Source organism: Bos indicus, chromosome 5 (genome assembly GCF_029378745.1).
Source record: "Bos indicus isolate NIAB-ARS_2022 breed Sahiwal x Tharparkar chromosome 5, NIAB-ARS_B.indTharparkar_mat_pri_1.0, whole genome shotgun sequence".
NCBI classification, from domain to species: Eukaryota; Metazoa; Chordata; class Mammalia; order Artiodactyla; family Bovidae; genus Bos; species Bos indicus.
In genome coordinates this window covers 112318984-112340100 of record NC_091764.1, presented here as the reverse complement: position 1 = coordinate 112340100, position 21117 = coordinate 112318984, and the positions used below count along the sequence as shown (strand labels likewise).

Sequence of the window (21117 nt, the reverse complement as noted above, 5' to 3'; positions counted from 1 at the left end):
CTGGTCAACCACTTGTAAAAGAATGAAACTAGAACACTTTCTAACACCATACACAAAAATAAACTCAAAATGGATTAAAGATCTCAACGTAAGACCAGAAACTATAAAACTCCTAGAGGAGAACATAGGCAAAACACTCTCCGATATACATCACAGCAGGATCCTGTATGACCCACCTCCCAGAATATTGGAAATAAAAGCAAAAATAAACAAATGGGACCTAATTAAATTTAAAAGCTTCTGCACATCAAAGGAAACTATTAGCAAAGTGAAAAGACAGCCTTCAGAATGGGAGAAAATAAAAGCAAATGAAGCAACTGACAAACAACTAATCTCAAAAATATACAAGCAACTCCTACAGCTCAACTCCAGAAAAATAAATGACCCAATCAAAAAATGGGCCAAAGAACTAAATAGACATTTCTCCAAAGAAGACATACAGATGGCTAACAAACATATGAAAAGATGCTCAACATCACTCATTATCAGAGAAATGCAAATCAAAACCACTATGAGGTACCATTTCACACCAGTCAGAATGGCTGCGATCCAAAAGTCTATAAGCAATAAATGCTGGAGAGGGTGTGGAGAAGAGGGAACCCTCTTACACTGTTGGTGGGAATGCAAACTAGTAAATCCACTATGGAGAATAGTGTGGAGATTCCTTAAAAAACTGGAAATAGAACTGCCTTATGATCCAGCAATCCCACTGCTGGGCATACACACTGAGGAAACCAGAAGGGAAAGAGACACGTGTACCCCAATGTTCATCGCAGCACTATTTATAATAGCCAGGACATGGAAGCAACCTAGATGTCCATCAGCAGATGAATGGATAAGAAAGCTATGGTACATATACACAACGGAGTATTACTCAGCCATTAAAAAGAATACATTTGAATCAGTTCTAATGAGGTGGATGAAATTGGAGCCTATTATACAGAGTGAAGTAAGCCAGAAAGAAAAACACCAATACAGTATACTAACGCATATATATGGAATTTAGAAAGATGCTAACAATAACCCTGTGTACGAGACAGCAAAAGAGACACTGATGTATAGAACAGTCTTATGGACTCTGTTGCAGAGGGAGAGGGTGGGAAGATTTGGGAGAATGGCATTGAAACATGTAGAATATCATGTATGAAACGAGTCACCAGTCCAGGTTCGATGCACGATACTGGATGCTTGGGGCTAGTGCACTGGGACGACCCAGAGGGATGGTATGGGGAGGGAGGAGGGAGAAGGGTTCAGGATGGGGAGCACAGGTATACCTGTGGTGGATTCATTTTGATATTTGGCAAAACTAATACAATTTGTAAAGTTTAAAAATAAAATTAAAAAGAAAAAATAAATAAATAAAATGGGCAGGAGACCTGAATAGACATTTTCCCAAAGATGCAGATGGCCAACAGGTTCATGAAAAGATGCTCAACATTGTTAATCATCAGGGAAGTGCAAATCAAAACCACAGGAGGTGTCACCTCACGCCGGCCAGAATGGCTGTCATCAAAAAGAACACAAATGGCATATTGATGGGGATGTGGGAAAAAGGGAATCCTCGGATACTGTTTCTGGGAACTTACCAAAATGGATGAGTTTTTGTGTAGCCATTTCAGTATTGAAGATGTAAGAAAAAAAGCAACGCTTTTGGCATATTAGGCTTTATTATTTCAAGAAAGGTAAAAACACAACTGAAACACAAAAAAGGGTTTGGAGTAAAAGGTAAGGTTAAAAACGAAACTGAAAAGGTAAAAATGCAACTGGAACCAAAAAAAAAAAAGTGTATGGAGAAGGTACTGTGACTGACTGAACATGTCAAAGTGGCTTGCGAAGTTTCATGCTAGAGATACCTTGCTGGACAATGCTTCACCATCAGTCATGTAGGCCAGTTGAAGTTGATAGCGATCAAATCAAGACATTAATTGAGAACAGTCAGCATTTCAACATGACCTGCTCCAAATACCCAAATCAGGTTTTGAAAATCATTTGCACCCACTTGGTTATGGTAATCATTTTGGTGTTTGGGTTCCATGTAAGTTAAGCAAGAAAGACCTTGACTATGCATGCAATTTTCTACTGAAGCGTAATGAAAATGTTCTGGTTTTAAAACATATTTTGATGGGCAAGGAAAAGTAGATACTGCATAATAGTGTGGGACGGAAGAGATCATGGAGCAAATGAAATGAACCACACCCAAAGTCAGTCTTCATCCAGGGAAAGTGCTGTCATGTATATGGTGGGACTGGAAGGGAGTCCTCTATTATGAGCTCCTTTTGGAAAAGGGGACAATTAATTCTAACAAGTACTGCTCCCAGTTAGACCAACTGAAGGCAGTATTTGATGAAAAGCATCCAGAATTAGTCAACAGAAAACCCTTGATCTTCATCGGATAATACAAGACTGCATGTTTCTTTGATGACCAGGCAGAAACTGTTGCAGCTTGGCTGAGGGGTTATGATTCATCTGTCTTATTCACCAGACATTGCACCTTCAGATTTCCATTTGTTTCCATCTTTACAAAATTCTTGTATGGAAAAGCTTTCAGTTCCCGGAAAGACGGTAAAAGGCACCAGGAACAGTTCTTTGCTCAAACAGATGAAAAGTTTTGGGGATATGGAATTATGAAGTTGCCTGAAAAATGGCAGAAGGTAGTGGAACAAAGTGGTGAATATCTTGTCCAGTAAAGTTCTTCGTAAAAATGACAAATGTATCTTTTGTTTTTACTTAAAAACTGAAGGAACCTTTTGGCCAATCCAGTACTTTAACATAGTCAGACATTTCCCATATCAGAGGATATTGTATTTGTTTTGTTTCTTTTTCTTTTGCTATTACAAGCTTGTTGCAGTAAATGTCCTTTTTACATATGTTTTGTTTTTATTTCTCTGGTGCCTATTTTTAGGAGTGGGACTGATGAGTTAAAGAGAATATGTATTTTTAAGCTCCATAAATGCAGTATTCAAATTGTTTTTTAGACTATAATGCTTCCCATTCCACTGGTCCTGTATGAGAGTACCATTTTCCCTACCTCTCTGTTCGACATAGGTATTATAAACCCTTAAACATTTTTGACTCGTCTAATGGTTATGATGTGATAGTTTGTTGTTCATTTGTGTGTGCATGCTAAGTCACACACAAATGTGTGTGTCCGACTCTTTGCAACCCCATGGATTGTAGCCTGCCAGGCTTCTCTGTCTTTGGAATTCTCCAGGCAAGAATACTGAAGTGGGTTGCCATGCCCTCCTCCAGGGGATCTTCTTGACCCAGGAATCAAACCCACATCTCTTACATCTCCTGTATTGGCAGGTGGGTTCTTTACCACTGCACCATCTTGGAAACCATTGGTGTTAATTTAATCTCTCTCCAGTCAGGATTTTGGTTAGGATTCTTAACAAGTTTGCTGAGTAAGCCATGTGAAAGCCCACCTTCTTTGGACACTGCAGCCACATCTTGAGATGCAAGTGACATGTGGATTGTGAGGGACCAGGGGATGAATACAGTAGTTTGCTAACAGTAGAAAGTTGGGCTTTTGGATTCTAAGATGTGTTAATGTGAAAATGTTGCATAACACTGGGTTTTGCTGGGATATATGTCTTTATGTGAGTACAAAACCTTCTTCCCGAGATCCCTGACAAACTACCTCGCAGCAGAGATCGTTTTTCTAGGGAAGTTTAGCATAGTGGTAAGCAGGTCACATTTGAGAAGGGACTGTATTTTATGTACCATATTTTATCAGGGAATTAATGTCATAGTATAGTAAAATTTATATTGTGAATAATTTTTTTAGCTTTATAATTAATTGTGTTGACAGTAATGATAAGTACCATGTGTTGACTGCCTCCCTTGTAGTAGGCACTTTAAATAGTCATCTCATTTAGCTCCAACAGCAGTCCTTCAAGTTAAGTAAAATTTTGCCTTGAGTTAAACTGGAACCTAGCTAGAAACTAAACTGGAACCTAACTGATAAGTGCTAGAGCTCAGGGCTGTACCTTCAACTTAAGAGCTCCTAACTATGAAAACCATGCAGTCTCTTGATTAGATACAGTGTGAAAGAGCTTGGGTAAGACTCATGAATAATTTTTTAAACTCTATTTTAACATAAACACAGACCACCACAGTCTAGACCTTATCACTTCCAGGGGCTAATTTGAGTTTGACCTTTTACCACTTGCCTTTGTCTGGGATCTGGCAGCGATGACAACATTGCTAAGGGTTCAGTAATTAGTGAGCATCTGGTTGAAAGATAGTGGGTTAGATTCTGTGGGTATTTGATAATGTTTACTGAGTATGGAGAAGCTCTGTAGTTAGCAAAAACAAGATCGGGAGCTGACTGTGGCTCAGATCATGAATTCCTTATTGCCAAATTCATACTTAAATTGAAGAAAGTAGGGAAAACCACTAGACCATTCAGGTATGACCTAAATCAAATCCCTTATGACTATACAGTGGAAGTGAGAAATAGATTTAAGGGACTAGATGTGATAGACAGAGTGCCTGATGAACTGTGGATGGAGGTTTGTGACATTGTACAGGAGACAGAAATCAAGACCATCCCCAGGAAAAAGAAATGCAAAAAAGCAAAATGGCTGTCTGAGGAGGCCTTACAAATAGCTGTGAAAATAAGAGAAGCAAAAAGCAAAGAAGAAAAGGAAAGATATTCCCATCTGAATGCAGAGTTCCAAAAAATAGCAAGTAGAGATAAGAAAGCTTTCCTCAGTGATCAATGCAAAGAAATAGAGGAAGACAGTAGAATAGGAAAGACTAGAGATCTCTTCAAGAAAATTAGAGATACCAAGGGAACATTTCATGCAAAGATGGGCTCAATAAAGGACAGAAATGGTATGGACCTAACAGAAGCAGGAGATATAAGAAGAGGTGGCAAGAATACACAGAAGAACTGTACAAAAAAGATCTTCACAGCCCAGATAATAATGATGGTGTGATCACTCACACTCACCTAGAGCCAGACATCCTGGAATGTGAAGTCAAGTGGGCCTTAGGAAGCATTACTACGAACAAAGCTAGTGGTGGTAATGGAATTCCAGTTGAGCTACTTCAGATCCTAAAAGATGATGCTGTCAAAGTGCTACACTCAATATGCCAGCAAATTTGGAAAACTCAGCAGTGGCCACAGGACTGGAAAAGGTCAGTTTTCCTTCCAATCCCAAAGAAAGGCAATGCCAAAGAATGCTCAAACTACCACACAATTACACTCATCTCACACGCTAGTAAACTAATGCTCAAAATTCTCCAAGCCAGGCTTCAGCAATAAGTGAACTGTGAACTTCCAGATGTTCAAGCTGGTTTTAGAAAAGGCAGAGGAACCAGAGATCAAATTGCCAATGTCTGCTGGATCGTGGTAAAAGCAAGAGAGTTCCAGAAAAACATCTATTTCTGCTTTATTGACTATGCCAAAGCCTTTGACTGTGTGGATCACAATAAACTGTGGAAAATTCTGAAGGAGATGGGAATACCAGACCACCCACCTGACCTGCCTCTTGAGAAACCTGTATGCAGATCAGGAAGGAACAGTTAGAACTGGACATGGAACAACAGACTGGTTCCAAATAGGAAAAGGAGTACATCAAGGCTGTATATTGTCACCCTGCTTATTTAACTTCTATGCAGAGTACATCATGAGAAACGCTGGACTGGAAGAAACACAAGCTGGAATCAAGATTGCCGGGAGAAATATCAATAACCTCAGATATGCAGGTGACACCACCCTTATGGCAGAAAGTGAAGAAGAACTAAAGAGCCTCTTGATGAAAGTGAAAGAGAAGAGTGAAAATGTTGGCTTAAAGTGCAACATTCAGAAAACTAAGATCATGGCATCCGATCCCATCACTTCATGGCAAATAGATGGGGAAACAGTGTCAGACTTTATTTTTGGGGGCTCCAAAATCACTACAGATGGTGATTGCAGCCATGAAATTAGAAGATGCTTACTCCTTGGAAGGAAGGTTATGACCAACCTAGATAGCATATTGAAAAGCAGAGACATTACTTTGTCAACAAAGGTCCGTCTAGTCAAGGCTTGTGGTTTTTCCAGTGGTCATGTATGGATGTGAGAGTTGGTACTCTAAAGAAAGCTGAGTGCCGAAGAATTGATGCTTTTGAACTGTGGTGTTCGAGAAGACTCTTGAGAATCCCTTGGACTGCAAGGAGATCCAACCAGTCCATCCTAAAGGAGATCAGTCCTGGGTGTTCTTTGGAAGGACTGACGGGGAACATGTGTATACCTGTGGTGGATTCATGTTGATATATGCCAAAACCAATACAATATTGTAAAGTTAAAAAAAAAAGAACTGACAGTATTTCAAGTAAAAAAAAAAAACTCCAATACTTTGGCCACCTGATGCGAAGAACTGACTCATTTGAAAAGACTCTGATGCTGGGAAAGATAGAGGGCAGGAGGAGAAGGGGATGACAGATGATGAGATTGTTGGATGGCATCACTGATTCAATGGACATGGGTTTGGGTGGACTCCAGCAGTTGGTGATGGATAGGGAGGCCTGGTGTGCTGCGGTTCATGGGGTCGCAGAGTCGGACATGACTGAGCGACTGAACTGAACTGAGTATCTCTTGGATAGAGCCCTGTTTTATTTTATGGCAAAATAAAATAATCAAGATGCTAATCCTTTTCAACAAAGAGTTTAACATTCAGCTCAAGATAGACTTGGTCATTATACTACAAAATAAGAGAAAATATTATGCTTATCCTTATAAGAACGTACAGCAGGTGGAGTGACCAGAGCTTTCAGAGGATAATTAAGGAAGGTTTCTTGCAATAGGTAAGTTTTGAGCCAGGGTGGTTTTTTTTCTTTTTTTCTTTTGGAGCCAGGGTTTTAAGACAATGCACGTGAATAGTTGGCATATCTGAGTTTCCTAGAAGATTATATACTCAAGAGTCAACTTCAACTTGGAATATTTCATAATTTTAAAGTGTCCCTTATCACATATCTTGAGATTCTAAATTGAGGATTCTGTTTGATCAAACCCTTTGCTAGGTTCTCACTTAGTTAAGTGACTAATTTGCTATGCCTCTGTTTGTCATTTTGATTGCTTGAATTTGTGGGAATGAAGTTTATTATAAGACTTGGATTCAGAAAATAATTTTTTAGTTCTCTGTTGCTTTTCATAAAAATGTAAGGTTTAGAGGTAATTTTAATTTTTCTTTACCATTCACCTAGTTTTACTACTCAGAAGTTACTATTTCCTTTTTTAAGTCTAATTTTAAAAGACCTGTTTCTTAATTAGTCACACATATGAATAATATTATATGTTCCTTTGTTGTCATTTAGTTGCTAAGTCGCATCTGACTCTCTGGGCTCCTGTGGACTGGAGCTCACCAGGCTCCTATGTCCGTGGGATTTCTCAGGCAAGAATACAGAAGTGGGTTGCTGTTTCCTTCTCCAGGGAGTCTTTCCAACCCAGGGGTCAACCTGAATCTGCTTTGTTGGCAAGTGGATTCTTTACCACTGAGCCACCTGGGAAGCGCATGTCCCTGTGTATGCAAACCAAAAAAGTGAAGCCCTCCTAAAAGTATTTAAGAGCACTCTTTAGCAAATACATTCTTTTAACAACAACAACAGGAGAAAGTTACTGTTTTCTAAAAGGCTGATGTATTGATACATTGGCCTGACTTCTGACCAGATGCAGCATTTATCCTGAAATTATCTGAGAATTTGAGACCTAAGAAATTTGAGGAATCTAGGTAAATTTTTTTTTTAATTACAAAGCAAGTGGTGGTCAATTTTTAATCTTTAAAATTAATTTTCAATTATAGAACAATATAATATTTGTTTCCTTAAAATAACAAAGTTGTACAGAGAAGCCCCAATCCAGCTTTGAACTTTCTTAACCATTTATCTTTAAAGCTATGAAATTAATTGCATGCATCTACGTGCTGAGTCACTTCAGTCGGGTCTGACTCTGCAACCCCACAGACTGTAGCCCTCCAGGCTCCTTTGTCCATGGGATTCTCTAGGCAAGAATACTGGAGTGGGTTGCCGTTTCCTTCTCTAGGGAATCTTCCAGACCCAGGGACTGAACCTGCATCTCTTTTGTCTCTGCATTGGCAGGCGGGTTCTTTATTAGTTAGTTAGTTCAGTTGCTCAATTGTTTCCAACTCTTTGTGACCCCATGGACTGCAGCACTCCAGGCTTCCCTGTCCATCACCAACTCCTGGAGCTTGCTCAAACTCATGTCCATCGAGTTTATGATGCCATCCAACTATCTCATCCTCTGTTGTCCCCTTCTCCTCCCTCCTTCAATCTTTCCCAGCATCAGGGTCTTTTCCAAGGAGTCAGTTCTTCGCATCAGGTAGCCAATGTATTGGAGTTTCAGCTTCAGCATCAGTCCTTCCAATAAATATTCAGGACTTATTTCCTTTAGGATGAACTGGTTGGATCTCCTTGCAGTCTAAGGGACTCTCAAGAGTCTTGTCCAACACCACAGTTCAAAAGCATCAATTCCTCTGTGCACAGCTTCCTTTATAGTCCAACTCTCACATCCATACATGACTACTGGAAAAACCATAGCCTTGACTAGATGGACCTTTGTTGGCAAAGTAATGTCTCTGCTTTTGAATATGCTATCTAGTTTGGTCATAGCTTTTCTTCCAAGGAGCAAGCGTCTTTGGCTGCAGCCACCACCTGCAGCGATTTTGGAGCTCAAGAAAATAACGTCTGTCACTGTTTCCATTGTTTCCCCATCTGTTTGCCATTGATCTTCATTTTTTGAATGTTGAGTTTTAAGCCAGCTTTTCATTCTCCTCTCACTTTCATCAAGAGGCTCTTCAGTTCCTCTTCACTTTCTGCCATAAGGGTGGTGTCATCTGGGTACCTGAGGTTATTGATATTTCTCCTGGCAATCTTGATTCCAGCTTGTGCTTCATCCAGCCCAGCATTTCACATGATGTACTCTGCATATAAGTTAAATAAGCAGGGTGGCAATATACAACCTTGACGTACTCCTTTCCCGATTTGGAACCAGTCTGTTGTTCCATGTCCAGTTCTAACTGTTGCTTCTTGACCTGTATACAGATTTCCCAGGAGGCAAGTAAGGTGGTCTGGTATGCCCATCTCTTTAAGAATTTTCCACAGTTTGTTGTGATCCACAGAGTCAAAGGCTTTGGTGTAATCAATAAAGCAGATGTTTTTCTGGAATTTTCTTGCTTTTTCTGTGATCCAACAAGATATTGGCAATTTGATCTCTGGTTCCTCTGCCTTTTCTAAATCCAGCTTGAACATCTGGAAGTTCTTGGCTCAGGTACTGTTGAAGCCTGGCTTGGAGAATTTTGAACATTACTTTGCTAGCGTGTGAGATGAGTGCAATTGTGTGGTAGTTTGAGCATTCTTTGGCATCGCCCTTCTTTGGCATTGGAATGAAAACTGACCTTTTCCTGTCCTGTGGCCATGCCTGAGTTTTCCAAATTTGCTGGCGTGTTGAGTGCAGCACTTTAACAGCATCATCATTTAGGATTTGAAATAGCTCAACTGGAATTCCATCACATTATTAATTGTTCTTATCGAAATTTAACTGAATCTTTTCAGTGGGTCTCTGCAACCTTAGTTTATTTCTTTTTAAATATCCTAGGAAGTGTTGATACTTTCTTTGCAGTACAGTCTTGATAAAAATTTTTTTTGTTATTGAATAATACCAATCTCAGGTTAAGATGTTTGATGGACTCTAGTCTTTTTAAAATTATGAAGCATTGCAAATTGGAATTGACTCTCTGAGTATAAGGAGTTCAATAAACTCACTATCTTAGGGTTCTTCCTGGTGATCGAGTGGTTTAGACTCTGAGCTCACAATGCAGAGGGCATGAGTTTGATTCCTAGTCAGGGGACTAAGATCCTGCATGTTACAGGCAATGGCAAAAAATAAATAAATAAATAAACTCAGTATCTTAAAGGGCCAAAGCTGCTTCCAGCTGGCACGTTACAGACACCATGTAGTTCAGTGGCTGTCCTGTGTGTACTGTCCGCAGACTGGGTCTCGTGTGTGTCTGTATGGACTAGAGAATTGATGTCTGTGACAGGAAACATGTAACCCTGGTGAGTGAGTCTCCACTGAGCACCCTGAATTCCAGGGAAAATGTCTGGATTTGCAGAAGAATTAACATGCAGTATACTCTTGCTTCAGTGGAGAAAAGTGAAGGGAGGTAACTTTGTGCTGGAGGAGTTCTAGCAGCTTTTGACTTTGAAAAATATGAAGAATCAAAGACATAGGATAAGAATCAAAGACAATGAAGGAATGAGAAAGAGCCAGCAGAAATGTAGTTTGACATCGGCTAATAGGTTTTTCCCTGGAACTGTGCACTGATAACTTGGTTGCTGGTTTATAATATGGGCAGCTTGTTTGGCTGGTGGCATCTGGGCTGCTGAGGAAGAGCAGATGGTGGTATGCGAGAGGCTAGCACAGACTCTTGGATTCCTTGCCTCATTGGCTCAGCACCCCACTACCTAAAGGGAAGAACCTGCCTTTGTGGTTGCTTTAGGCTCGTCTTGCTGATACACAGTGCAGCCTGGAGACCTTGAAGAAAAACGGAGCACGGCGGGTATGTCAGTCGTTCAGAAGCTTCTCTAGCTGCTGCCTTCCCTGTGCACTAATGACAGGAGGAGCCTGGAGGAAACTAGCTCCAAAAGGGGGCCCTTTAGCATGAGGTGGGCAGAAAGATCCTGGGGTTCCCTGGAAGGATGACAGTTACCTCCAGAGCACTGTCTGTATAAAGAAGACTGTAAACCACTAAAGAGAGAAAGAGCCATAAAAGTGCGGTACTCTTTCTGTTTGTAAATGTAGACTTTTACTTCAGTTTAAAAAAAAAATGTAAACTGTACTTGAAATTCTTCTGTTTGGGCTGAAGTATCACTGCCTCGTTTCACTGTAGAGGGAAATTTAAGGAGGAAGGTTTAAATACAATCCTTTTGGCCTTTACAGTCTGGGGTCCCAAGGAAGACAGTTTCTTTTCGTGTTGTACAAAGTCATTTGTAAAAACTAAACATTTTAAAAAGATGGTTAAAACATTTTTGAGTATGTAATTTTAGGAAGGTTGCAGCCTCTAATTTTTTTCCTCAAGAAGCATGTTAATCGGTATGCCTCTTTCTCCTCAAGGCATCATTGCTCAAGAAAGGCACATCCAGTTAGAAAACGCTCTGTCTCGGCCTTTCTGTTTCAGAAAGCGGTGCTCGCGGGACCTGGTCAGCCTGCTCCCCATGGTGTGCTGACTGCTTATCCGTGCTCTTTGTTGTCTCTGGTCTCTGCATGACTCAGTGTTAGTCAGAGGCCAAACGAAGAAATCCCAGGGGAGATTGTGACTGGCTCCCTTTTTTGGGTGATAGCTTTTATTTAATTTACTCGGTCATGTAATGTAGGCAGATATTAACAGTTTGAGAAATCCTAAAGGAATGTCAGTTCCAAGCACAACATCTTTATAAGAAAACAGTTGTGAATTCACTAAAATGTGAACTTAGTTAAACAGATTTTTATACCTTGTTCTCCCTATTTTCTGCTCAGAGTAATTTTGTCTGTTTAATGGGAGATCGTGGGCTGCCCTAAAAGTGGAAGACTGAAGTTGAACAACAGTGAAAAGAACCATTTGCTGAACATTTTCTGTACCTGTGGCATACTGATTGTTGATTGATTGTCTCACTAAAGTCACCCTAAAACCACATGAATTTGGTGATGTTACCCCCATTTTCAGGAGGGACGAAAGCTCAGAGACGTTAAGAGACTTACTCAAAGCCAGACTGGTGGTAGGCGGTAAAAGGCAGAGTTGGAACAAAGATCTGTCTGGTTCCAAGTGCAAAGCGCTCAGCCTCCTGTCACATTGCCGCTATCGTGCTTCAGAGGGTAGAGAATCTCGGTAGATCTCGGACAGACGAAAAAGCAGTCTGGTTCTTTGGTGGTTCATTTGCTTACTCTCTGGGTCTCCCCTTCTTCCCCAGCACCTAGCATGTGCATGACGCACACTCAATAAATATTTACTGAAAGAACAATTAACCACGGAAAATGGAAGTGAAAGGACATTTTTGTAAAATTTTTGCAACTATATGCTGTATTTGTAAGTATAGTAAAGTACATCTTAGACTAATATTTCTCAGGTTTATTCATGGCACATATAGATATTTGAATAAGAATAAAACATTTACAGTTCTATATGATTTCTGGAGATTATCAACAGCCTGACCTCTCATTTCCCTCCTCCTAACCAGCCTCCCCACTGAGAGAGTCTTGATTCTCTTTATTTCACACTGCTGTTAGATTGTCCTTTCCTTCTCTCTCTCCTCCATTGCCCAAGAAATTATTGTCACATCTTTGCTTTTGTAGCTTCCTCTCCCTTTGATTGCAATTCCTTTCCCCATCTTTTTGGTTTGACTTTTAAAACAAAACAAAACAAAACATTCAGGTCTTGGCTTGCGTGTCTTCTCTGACTCCTTCCAACCTAATTAGTTCCCCTCTTTATGTTCCTCTCAGAGTACTTGTCATGCTGATGATTGTATAATTGGGTACACGTCTGTCTGTTTCTTTGCACAGCCTGTATTGTAAGCTCCATGAGGGGAGTGAATAGAATGTTTTTATGTGTGTGTCGTGGTGCCTGGTTCATGGTAGGCAGGCAGTAAATGTGGAATGAAAAATAAGTAAACGGTGTAGCTTGCACAGTTCCACCATACATCTCACAGAACCATTCCATTTTAGAAATGGAGCCTCTCAGCTCTAGCCCCTCCTCCCATTTAGAGATGAGGATGACGCTCTGCAGTCCTACAACTAAGTAATTAATAATTAGCTGCACAGCTGAAAAACAGAGCTCCCGAGTTCTAGCCCAGTGTCCTTTCTTTCATTGTTTTTTTTTTAAAAAGGGTTTTTTTGCTTATTATAAAGGCAGTAGTTGTTTAATGTAGAAAATTTGGAAGATACAGATAAACAAAACGGAAAAGTAGAAAATAAAAACATCCTATTCCCACCACCATCCAGACATGTTTATCTGTGTGTTCTATGACTGTGTGATGACCACAGCGTGCATTTACTGAATCCCATGTTTAGGACAGGCACTGTCATAAGTGCTTTGTAGGTATTTCATCATTTATGATAGCACCCCTGTGGGATGAATACTGTTATCCGCATTTTCCAGATGAGGAAATGAAGGCATACAGATGTTATCTTAAGGTCATACAGCCGGAAAGTGGTAGAAAGAGACAAGATTTAAACCCAGGCAGTCTAGCTCTAGAGTTTATATTCTTAACTCTTACATTCTTAACTATGATTCCATTCTGTCTCTATGCATATTATTTCATAATCTTTTTAATTGAGATCAGTGTATATACAGTAATGGGCACCCTTTCTAGGAGTACAGCTTAGTACATCTTGGTAAAAGGCAAGCAACAGCCACAACCGAGAGAGACTATTTCCATCAGAAACACTCCCAGCTTCTGGCAGCCACTGATCTTATTTCTGCCCTTACAGTTTGCCTCTTCTTGAATTTCATATAAATGTGTGGTCATTTAACGTGTGGCCTTTCGTGTTTGTCTTGTTTCACTTAGCACAGTGCTTCTCAGGTTCATATGTACTGACGTCTATACCTGCAGTTCAGGGATTTTTTTAAAAATCACTGAATAATATTTCATTGTATGGATACACCACAATTTTTATTCTGTTCACAAGGTAAAGGACATTTGGATTTCCCCCCTCCCTAGTTTTTGGCAATAAAACTGCTCTGAATATTCATGTACAGCTCTTTATGTGGTCATTTGTTTTCATTTCCCTTTGTTTGAATACTCAGGAATGAGATTACGGGATTGTATAAGTTTAACTTTCCAAAGTGGCATTATCATTTTGCATTCTGCCCAGTGTCTGAAAGTCCCAGTTGTTCCCCATCCTCGCCAGCAAATTATTTCATCAGTAGTATTTGTATTCTGATGTGGGCTACATCGATGGGGTCGCAAAGAGTCAGACATGATTGAGCAACTTAACACTTTCACTTTTTCATTAGCCAAATAAATCTCTTCGCACAGTCTTGTTGGGAAAAGTTGTTGCTTAAATTTTCTGATATTTTTTCTTTTTCATTTCCCATTTGCTTTCCTTTCCATTTTACAAATGTTTATTGATCATCCTGCAATGCAGGGGGGTGGATGAGGATGAGTGAGTCTACTCGGAGCCCTCCAGTTGGTCCCTGGAGTGGAGGCTATGCATGTGATGGTGATGCCGTAGATTATTAAATGACTCTTAGACTTCACCTGTTTTCCTGTTGGAACAAATTGCTCTGCATGGAGGTTTTTGCTTCTGTGTCTCTGCCCTGTATGCCTTGCACAGCTTTCAAGTGCGTATGAGCCTTGTGAGGAGAGGAATATGGTGCCACATCGGGCACCAGCTGTGCCGCCAGCCTTTCACCACCACCTGCTTCAGGTGGAAATGCCAGGGAGTATCATGGTGGCAGCTGTTGCTATAATGAGCTGGGTAGGGTTTTCAGCTCACTCTGTTAGTGTAGTCGCCCCAGTCGCCGCCTCAGTGACTTGCATGGTGGGACTGTGACGTCTAAGGAGCAGAATCAGATGGTGAGAGAAAGTGCGGCCAACGAGGTGGGAGTGTGGGTCTTACCTGTGGATCTCAGGTTCGGGGCTGCCACTGTTGCTGCAATGCACTGTCTCTGACGTCAGTCAGCTTCTTAAGAGCCTTTGTTTTCTTTCTAAAAGAGCAAGTCAAGTATGTCTCGAGCTGTATCTTTTTTTGGAGATTTTTATCAGCAAAATACTTTGCTAAGAAATGTGTCTCTTCACTCATTTCGTTCATTCATTGGGCACCTTTACTAGCTAACCACTGTTTGTGGTTCCCTTCTTAGTGTTGTGATACGGCTTGTTTCAAAGTAAATTCTTTGAGTTTTTCTCTTAGTATCTTCCCCTCCTCCCAGTTTGATATCTTTGATCTATAAACATTTTAAAAGCAAATGTCAAGTGAAATAAAATAGTATTATAGCTCCTTGTTCCACTTTGGTGCCGACTTTGCACAAGAAAGGAGGGAGGAGGAGGAGAGAAGAGAGCTGGGTCATGTGATGCTGCTTGTCTGGCAGAAGCCTTTTGGTTCTGAGCAGAGAAACCAACTGTTTACTATTTTGGGTGAATGAGGTTGGTTGGTTGCTACGAGCATTTTCTCTCAGGGAACCCTCCTGTCTTCCAGCTCTACACGTCGAAATCATCCCAGTGCTGCTTTTTGGCATTTGGGCAGAGGAGGGAGGTGTCTGTGTCGAGGCCCAGTGCTGACAGGAAGAAATGTTTTCCAGGAGACTTACTGATTCTGACCTTCTGCTGTCACTGCCTTTAATGCCACACTCCCTAAGTAAACTTGGGGTCTGGCTGTTCTTGCAGGTCCGAGGGCTGCAGAAATGAAGTACCCACTTTAACTAAAAGAGCCATGCTGATCAGATTTACTGCACATAATAAATGGACTCTTTAAAGAGCGAGGGCAGGAGGATGAGTTTGTTGCAACACTGGCCTTTGGAGTCTCACCTCTCCCCCAGCGTGCTGGAGGAGAGGGCCAGGATTTATCAGCCCACCTGCAGGATCCTGCCGCTCCCATGGATTGTCCTGAAGCCGGGGAAGGACAGCCGCTCAGCCATGTGCCTGGCCCCTTATCACAGTTTACGGGAAGGTTGGCATATTTGTCCCTTGGGGATTTGCATGTATTTTTTGTCTTCGCCTCTGTTTACTGCTGTCTTTTTTATCCCCTCCCTGTTTCTCTATAGCCATGCACGCTTTGACTTTGGATGGTTTATCCTTTGGATGGTTTTTATTGAAGCTTATTGAGCACTAAGCAGATAGATAACTGAGCAGGGACCTGTAGGGTGTATTTCATGACCTGATGGGACAGTGTCTAGGATGTTTCACTTTATTACTCCTTTCCTTTCACCCGTGCAGAGCTCATGTATCAAATTGAGATTATGGAAGAAGAAAGAAAAGTCTTTTCTTTAGTAAGGTGGGATTCTTCCCATGTATGTAGATCAAACACAGTGTTTTTATTAGTAAAACATACACTGGCCATGAGTACTATACTAATCAGTAGGAGCTGTTGATGATGACTTCAGTTTCTTCTATTAAGTACTGAAAGCAGATAGATAACCTCTAAGAGCTTGTAACACTAAGACACCATAATTTAAAATAAAATACCACTTGAAAGGTTTTTCTTTATATTGCATGTTAGTTTTGGTTAGGGTGGACAGTTTGAACTAGCCTTGCAGTCTTTTGTGTAATTGCAGAATTAGAATCATATCCAAGTCTATGGAAGACAGCAGGAAACTATTTATAAGGGAACACCCATGAGGAGTTTTCCTTGAGACCATCTCTTGGAGTTCTGGGGGTGGGGGGGGAATATTGAAACTGCTGGAAAAAAAGTCTTTCAGAGGGTTTCTGGGTTATGAAAAATAGGAGGATACAGACTTGATCCAAATTCTATCAAATGTAGATGGAAAAGAATTATTAACATTTACCTTCTCCTAGCTTGGAAATCTTCTATTATCCATGATCAGAATTTAAATACAGTCTCTACTATTGGTCACATAAATTCTGCTTCTCTAAAAACTTGGATATAACTTTTGAATTTTTGAGATTTCTTTGGGACTTTACTAACATTTGACAGGATGAGTTGAGCATGTGGCATCACAATGAATGAGTTCATTGAATAGGTCATGAGTGTTTATTGGTGCCCGGTTTGCAAAGAGAATACTTTAAAAAACTGGTCGAGAGGCAGTTGATTTTTCTTTGAATATCTAGATGTGTTCTGGACTAATGTCAAGGGAACACCATGGCAACATTAGTGGGAAGACTGAGCGGCAGAGAAAATATGACTCAGGACTTAAGACTTTGTGCTGCTGTGTTGACTTTTTATATTCCAGGGAACTGTGGTGTTTTAGATTCCCAGTCTGATCATTACGAGCATCTTTAAATGCAGGAGTATATAGGATATAGAAATGCAGAGTTCTTTTCATAAGTAGGGTCAGAATGGTAGTTTTAGACAACTGTCCTAAGCAATTGACTGTATGTTTTTCTGGCTTTAAACCACACTTAGAACCCTGTATTTAGAATTCTGTATGTCTTCCTGATCTCAAGTAGACTCATATTTTACTTTCTACAAATATATATAAACATTGTTTTTTTTAATATTATCATTTTGTAAACTGCAGAAAAGAAATAGGCTGTGCATTAGATAGATGCTTGATGTTACTTCTTTCGAGGTGAAGCAGGTGTCTGAAGAGTAAAGATAGTTCTTCCTTTAAATACTCAAAAGAAACTCAGTGGAAGTAACTTCCTACTCTTGTGCTTTATTATTATCAATGAATCTTGAATAATATTTTTTCTTCTTTCATAGTTTCTTAATTGTCTTTTTTTTTCTTAATAAAAAAGTAGATTCTAAAAGCTGGCACATGTTTTTAGAGATAATTGTTTATAGGAGGCCATGTGTAACACTTTTCTCATTGCTTTAGCTGACAGTTGGAAATGGCTAGAAGGATAGAGACCAACCTTTTTTATTTACCTTTTATGGCATTAGGACCTGTGGTTTTCTTTATTAACAGACTTTGGCAAGGATCAGATCTGCATTTTGGGGGAGGAGTGAGCTTGAAGGATTGATCAGCCTTGAAAGATTGACGTTTTGTAGTTGAATACAACCTTCTGTTGCAGTGTTGCCCAGTACCACCGCTGTTCTGTCCACTGTGGTAACCACTAGACACACATAGCTTTGGAGACTTGAAATGTGGTTGGAGTGACTCAGAAAATGACTTTTTAATTTTATTTAATTTCAAATAGCATATGTGGCAAGTAGCTACCGCATTGAATAGCACAGTTGTAGACCCTTCACATTCTGACCTTAGCCTGCTTTCTAGCTACCTTCTACCACTCCTTTTAATGGACTTAATGCTCCAGCTAGACCGCAGCGTGTTGATCGTGTGTTTACCCTTACAGTGTTTTGTAGGCCAGGTCTTGGCTCATGCTTTTACTTTAGTTTTTTGTGGTCCTTTAATGATGGTGTGCATGCTACTGCTCCAGTGAAGCGTACCTAATTCTTTTTGTACTCAATTGATTTATCATTTGCAGTCTCTTAAAGCACTTATAATACGGTGTTTGATTACAGTGATTTTGTTTTACATTTCCTGTCTTCTCCATTATATTTATATATTCCCTGGGGGCCTTATATGGTTGCTGTGATTGTACATATGTGACAGACTTAGCCTATTCTCCTTTTTCTCCTCCAGAATGCTTAGCAAAGTGCATTTATACACATGTGTATTTGTGTTCAGTTGTGTCTAATTCATTGCGACCCCATGAACTGTGGCACACCAGGCTTCTCTGTCCATGGAATTTTCCAGGCAAGAATACTGGAGTGGGTTGCCATTTCCTACTCCAGGGATCTTCATCGGCCCTGTGTCTCCTGCATCTGCAGGCAGACTGTACACCACTGAGCCACCTGGGAAGCCCAGCGTCTATTCATAGAAGGCGGTTGCTGTGCATTAGCTGAGTCTGTTAAGGTTATTGTGCGCTAGAGGGCAGTATCATGCCCATAAGCAAAATGCGGTGTGTGTCCCACAGTGATAGGTTTGGAGCACTCTGTCCTAATTCAGTTTTATTCAATCTCATATTAATAATTATAGCCTTCAGAAGGAACTCACATCTTTTAATTGTCAGTGATATTAATAACCTTTTCACATAATTGTCTTGAATTAGATTCAAAATATGATGTCAGGAAGATCCCCTGGAGAAGGAAATGGCAACCCACTCCAGTATTCTTGCCTGGGAAATCCCATGAACTGAGGAGCCTGGTGGGCTACAGTCCATGGGGTCACAAAAGAGTCGGATATGACTTCATGACTAAACAACAGCAACAATGATGTTGGAACCGGAGACTGGTGAGATTCTCACTGGAAAGAAGCGTAGTGCATCTAGGAAACACTGGCCAAGGCTTTAGGTGTCAGAGATGACTTCCTTGAGGGCAGAAGCCTTTTTATGGTAGACAGCTAGTGCTCGACACTGAGCCAGTGGTCAGGAACCTGAAGTTCTTGGTTTGATCTTGCCAGTGAGGAGCTTGGCTAAATGATTCTAAGCTGAGCAGACCAGTTTCTTTCATTGTGTAGTGAGTATAATATCTGCTCTCCCAACTGATAAGATTGTATGTGTGAAAGTAGCTTTGAAAAGTATTATATAAACGTATTGGGTTATTTTCCTTCTTAATTCCTACCTTTTACCAAGACATGTACATAGTAAGTGATTGATTATATTTATGACGTTAATTTTTTACATTTTATGTAAACCATTTACTCTGTTAAAGGTGGCTGAGAGAGATATTGATGCAATTACTCCCACCTAGAATGCATACACTGAGAAGTGATTATTGTCACAATAGTTTGGTTAAAATATATCCTGTCTTTTGATGTTATGCAGCTTTAAAATTGGGCTTCGCGGGTGGCTCAGCTGTAAAGAATCCGCCTGCCAATGCAGGAGACGTAGTTCAATCCCTGGCTGAGGAAGATCCCCTGGAGAAAAAAAATAGCAACCCATTCTGGTATTCTTGTGTGGGAAATCCCATGAATAGAGGAGCCCGGCAGGCTTCAATCCATGGGGTCAGAAGAGTCAGACAGGACTTAGCAACTAAACAGTAGCAACCACAAGCCTTAAAATTAATTATATGTGATGTATGTAAATTGCAACCCACTCCAGTGTTCTTGCCTGGAGAATCCCAGGGATGGGGGAGCCTGGTGGGCTGCCATCTATGGGGTTGCACAGAGTCGGACACGACTGAAGTGACTTAGCAGCAGCAGATGTATGTGTGTGTAAACTATGTATATATAGTTATATATAGAGATTCTTTCTCAGTCTCCTCTGTAATGGATTTATCTTTGTGTATCTTCTACCCTTCTTAATACTTAAAATATTCAGAATGAGTCAACTATTCTGAGTTTTTTTTTTTTTTTAACTCATTATAGAAAACCAGGTTTTGGAAATATGTATTAGGATATGTTCTTACAAGGTTTATGGGTTAGAAAAGGAGCAGTCCGTTCTTGAAGGAGGATAGGGTACTGGTTGCTTTTTGCTGAGAACAGCCATCAGCCTGGAGCCTTCTCTAGTAAATCATTAGCTGCATCAAATAAAATGTTCAGCCGAAGTTCACGCAATCTCACAGTTACTAAATGCTCTTGCCAAAGAGAGTTGCAGTCCTAATATCTGCAATCGAATCACTTCCTGTTCAGGCTTGCAGGTGGGGGAAACTGTCTGAAGCTGCAGTCCTGTAAGATTAGTTATAAAGAGCATGCCTTGGTGAGAGCGGCCTTAGTGATAAAAGTGTAGGCTAGCAAGTGGGGAGCTGCAGAGGCTACCCCGCGGATCCCGGGACTAACCAGACTTTGAGGTATGGATCAGGATATGCAAGTGCAGTCCCGTGGGGCCACCTACTGAAAGCTCTTCTGGGGCATTCAGATATGTGCTGAGCTCACTCGGGCACAGGGCCAGGCAGATGGCACATTCCTGCACCGACCTTCGGAGGCCCGCCAGGCTCCAGAGCTAGCATTGGAGGCGTGGCTCTGCTCTGGAGCGGACAGCCTGCGGGCCTGCGTTTCATCCAGCGTCTGGTCCTCCCCGCTTGAGGGGATGCCCTGGGACTTGGTTTGGTCTCCGAGTCTACCTAGGGGTTGGCACATACACTCATCCCCTTGCCCCTGCTCCATCGTGGAGTTGATTTTCATTGTCTGCACAGCCCCAGAACTGTCTCACATCCTCTAGTGGTTCCTGCAGATTGGGGGTGACCCAGGTTAGCCTTTGTGATGCTGCAGCTCCCCCTGGCCCTCCCCCAGCCTGTCGTCATTGACCCGCATTTTTAGGTTTGACTCAACCTTCCATCCGAGAATAGGTGGGGCTCAATGAGGCTGCAGCCCCCCGTCCCTTTATTTTGCTTTGGTGCATCCCTTGGACTGTGTAAAGGAAATTCGGGTGTGATACACAACTTGGGCTTCACCTTACCCCTCTCCCCGCCCTTTTCCTGTTGCCCTTTTGATTTGTTTTAATCTGATACTGAGCCTCTCCTCCCCCCAGTCACTCACCAGTGGAGTCTCCGAAGCTATTTCTGTCGGTTTAATGATC

General features: G+C 41.0%; 1 protein-coding gene across 3 annotated transcripts in view; it reads left to right on the top strand.

Annotated features, from left to right (window-relative positions):
* Positions 1 to 21117, top strand: part of MRTFA (myocardin related transcription factor A) — a 176139-nt gene that overhangs the window by 97686 nt on the left and 57336 nt on the right. The window contains exon 1 of one of the 3 annotated variants that reach the window (XM_019961853.2): positions 1253 to 15646. The exons of the other annotated variants lie outside the window; for them this stretch is intronic. Within the exon in view, the coding sequence (XP_019817412.2) occupies positions 15439 to 15646 (208 nt within the window). The 5' untranslated portion in view covers positions 1253 to 15438. Of the gene's footprint in view, positions 1 to 1252; positions 15647 to 21117 lie in introns of those variants that run through there. 3 annotated transcript variants of the gene reach the window in all.